This window comes from Quercus lobata, chromosome 8 (genome assembly GCF_001633185.2).
Source record: "Quercus lobata isolate SW786 chromosome 8, ValleyOak3.0 Primary Assembly, whole genome shotgun sequence".
Lineage (NCBI taxonomy): Eukaryota > Viridiplantae > Streptophyta > Magnoliopsida > Fagales > Fagaceae > Quercus > Quercus lobata.
The window spans coordinates 5507696-5511969 of NC_044911.1; the positions used below are offsets into that span (position 1 = coordinate 5507696).

General features: G+C 32.5%; 1 protein-coding gene across 1 annotated transcript; it reads left to right on the plus strand.

Annotated features, from left to right (window-relative positions):
* The first annotated feature begins 2012 nt into the window (after nt 1–2012).
* On the plus strand, nt 2013–2943 carry LOC115957550. Its single transcript, XM_031075823.1, has 4 exons — nt 2013–2307; nt 2401–2450; nt 2569–2650; nt 2743–2943. The coding sequence occupies exons 1-4, from the start codon at nt 2055–2057 to the stop codon at nt 2787–2789; spliced, it is 432 nt and encodes a 143-aa protein (XP_030931683.1). The 5' UTR covers nt 2013–2054; the 3' UTR covers nt 2790–2943.
* The last annotated feature ends 1331 nt before the right edge of the window (nt 2944–4274 follow it).

Consider the following 4274-nt stretch of genomic DNA (forward strand, 5'->3'; position numbering starts at 1 on the left):
GTTGTGGAGAAAAGGAGAACTATGCAATAATAATAATAATAATAATAATCCGATTAATAGTGTCTCCTCAGCATGTCATTTATAGTTTATTATAAATAATATTAACACTCAAAAAAATTTATTAGATAATACATATTTTAGTTAATATTATATATTTTTAATGAGATAATAATATCTCATAAGATAGTTTTTCATTTTTTTTTGGGTAGTTCGAACTTAGAGAAAAGAAGATTTGAACTTTAGTGTTTCTACCAATCAATTGAGCTACAAGTTTTTCGAACAAGTTTTCTCATTATTAAACAGAGTAGGTGGTTAAAAAGACATTACATGCAACACTATAAAATCTATTGAGACAATTTTTCAAGTTTTAGAAGTGGAAAAATATGACTTAATAAATCCATAAGAGTCTTCATATAGGTCCTTACACACTTTTAGTTAAAGCAATCTATATAAAAATAATAATAATAATAATAAACTACACATTTTCTATTTTAATAAAGCAATTTTTCAATATACCTACATCAATCTCAATACTATCTAATTCATTTAAATGTTTGTTTTTTTCTTTCTCTCCTAATAACATTTATTTTCTCTCATTCATTTCCCAATTTCTACCACAATCTTATGTCAACAACTTGATCAACCTAAATCAAACATCATCAACAACTCAACAATCAAAAACTAATAAGACAATGTCTAATCAACAATCAACAACCAACAATCAAATAATATCTTGTGGTGAAGGTTATACACAAAGGACAACATCAACTCATCACATCGTTCAAATCCAACGCTCTTTGTCAATCGTCATGCCTTCCACCGTCCAATCTCTCTCCCCTCTTGTCCTTCCTTTACTCCGTATTTGCCTATGATATTTTGTGTGTGGAGAGAGAGAGAGAGAGAGAGAGAGAGAGAGAGAGAGAGAGAGAGAGAGAGAGAGAGAGAGAGAGAGAGAGAGAGAGAGAGAGTATGTGTGAGATGATGAATAAATTTTTTTTTTTGTTTTGGTGTGTTGATGAACAATACATCATTAAGTGTATTGAAGACGTATTATTCATTTGTTATTATTATTATTTTTTTATATTAAGCGTAATGCACAAACCTTTGAAGTGGATTTAGTTATAGTTTTTTTTAAATGATAGTTTGGTGAGCCTAATGCTAATGCAACTTTAGAAATTATTATTTTTTAATGTTTGTTAGTATTATTATTATTATTATTATTATTTTGAGATAAGTAGTTGATATGTTCCTAAAAAAAAAGAGATAAGTAGTTGATATAATATTTATAACTTTTTTGAATGAATAAAAAACTTTTATTGAAATAGGAACAAATAGTTAAAGAGATGTCCTCTCTAAGGATAATAATTAAATAATGCCTAAAACTTCATATTTTAAAAAATACCTAAATTGCAACTTGCCTCGGTGCCACTAGCCACTTGGCATTGGAAGTGTCTCCTAGGCCACAGGATATAAATCGAAACCTACTTATATAGACAAGTGAACAACACATGTTTTAAGAATTGAATAGCTAAGAACAATGTCTTTACTTCCGATGTGGCTCACCCTATTCTTGATGAAAAATATCAAGTTAAGAAAGGTGGTTGGGGCTAAGGTATTTCCTTTGAAGTTGACAACCTGAATGGAAGGTTTGGTAATGGGGTTCTGTATAACTTTCTTTGTAATTAGCAAGAGAAAGTCGTAAACCCAAAAAACCTTTAATTAACTGAGTACTGCTCTAGTGATTAGTGGATTAAACTACTTAAACGTGTCATTTAGTACCTAAACTGATAAATGGTGGATCATAATCATTTACTTTCAAGTTGGAACAAACAAACATTTCCATTTGAACGAAACGGTGGGTCGTTTATTAACCAAACGGTGCGTTTCTAAGACTAGCTAAAGCCAAAGAAGTGGACCCAGAGAAGAGATTTTGTGATCCACACAAGCTGTTGTGTGGTTTGTTGTGAACCCAAAACCAAAGGAAGCTAACTGGCCAACGTGGCCCAATTTAAAACGGTCCAGACCTTATGTTTTAGTTAAGCTTCCATGGCCTAATGTTCTCTACTCTCTTTCCAATGGAATCTTTAAGCCCTTCACTTTCTTCATCGCTTGTTCCAAGCTCAAACAACACTTTCTCTAAAAAGACAGCCACAAAATCTAATGTCAATCTTGTTTGCCCAAAAAAGTACACCAATTTGATTGGAAATCGAAGATTATCTACAAGGATTAAGGTGATTAATGATGTTTCCACCACAATGAATCCGGCTGGGGTCGAGGTCACTTGGCAAATTGTTGTTGGCGCTATTGGTAAGTATTATCTTACGATACATGATATGTATTTTATTTTTGAACAGTGTCTTTAGAATATACTTTTTTTTTTAATTAATTTTTAATGTGCAGCTGGAGTTACACCTTTTGTGGTGGCTGGGATAGAGTTCAGCAAAAGAATTGTAAGCTCATATTATTTAGGCCTATATTGTTGACTAATGACTACCTTGATAAAAGAAACTAGGAACTTTGTCTGGAACAAGATTAGAAAATGTTACATTTTCTTATATTATCTGGCAGATAGCACAGAGAAGATGTGAGGTATGTGGAGGGTCAGGACTGGTTCTCAGAGAAAAGGACTATTTTAAATGCCCCGAATGTGGTATGATTCAATTTTTGTTCTTTATAAAGTTTTTTCTTTCTTTCTGCATTTGTTGAATTAGCATTGATGTCTAAATTCATTTTCTCTGGCAGGTGGATTTCTCCCATGGCAGTCGTGGAAACGATTCTTTTCTGGTTAAATTTCACTAATTTTGTTGTTTTCAATAATACATATGACTCTGATCATATATACGTGTATACATGTTAAAGCACAGAATATCAAATACATTTTGTATGTTTGCCTTTTTCTATACATCTTGGTTTGAAAAGTACATTTTGATGCGATTCATAGAACATGGATCAATTTTGTTCTTCAAAATATACCAAAAAGAAAGTCTAGTCGATCTGCCCCTATTGGAGAATCCCAAGGGAACAAAAAGGCACATGATACCATTATTGCCATTACCTGTTTACTTGTAAAAATTCCACACGTTATAGTCAAGACTCAGAACCTTTTGAATTTTTGATAGAGCAAACCCTAATCAGTGATAACATTAATGTACATGTAGAAAAGCACTGTAAATACAAACACTTTCTAGAGCTTTTGTACTTGTACTTTATAGTGCTTTTGGCATGGTCGTGGCATTCCTAATTACAAGGATACTCTGTCAGAAATTTCAAAAGGGTTTGAATTTGCAGTATGACTAACCAATAGAATTTGTGTAAGGAAACAAATAGCCCATGTCTTATTAACTTTCCATGGATTGCTCCTATTTCAAAAGCACAAATTTATTTTGACTAAACACAACTGTTTATAAGGAAATAAATACAAGGGCAGCGGATTGATGTATTAATGATTATAGGGAGGAATATGTTGTTCACAAATATGCTACATTCATAACCTCTTAATTTGTAGGTACTTGGGTTCTGCAGCCAAAGAATTTCACATCAAGGAGCAAAATCCGCAAAATTATAATGAGTATTTGACTTTTATACCATTTACAAAGCCATCATCACAATATATACCACATATTTTCGCTGCTGCCTCATGTTGAATTAGTCACAAGTCACAACAAACAGGTGATAAGTCACACCAATTAATGGCTGCCAAGTTATGAAAGGATTTGTGGGTTACTACTTACCAATGGCGCAGACAAAATCATGACATTTTTAAATAACTTGCTGATATGGGTCTTACTCTTCCTTACATACTTCTGCAAGCTATTGATATTGGTATTTGCTTGTTCGATACTTCTATTCATTTAGGGAAAACCAGCATTTTGAATGTCATGCATGTCTCACTGTTGTCCAACTTATTACATGGGCAACTGGTAACTCTATCCAATGCAGTCATCATTTTTTAGGAAATGCTAAACACAAGGGCACAGTCGCACAGTCTTATCATGTGTGTTAATAATTATGAAATTGATAGAGAAATGACCTAATAGATAAAGAATTTTTTCTGATAGCCGCAGACTTGCTGTTATGTTCCCACCATATATGCATGAAGAAGCAGTTCTGGATTTGCCAATTGTTCAAAAGTAATAATTATGGAATCCAAGACTGACTTTGCATGATTTATTACTGGTTTTTCAATTCCTCTTTCTGCTATGGATTTTTTTGAAAAAATTGAATTGGACCCCAGGTGTAAGGAGCGGATTAATTGATTAATAGAACACATTATT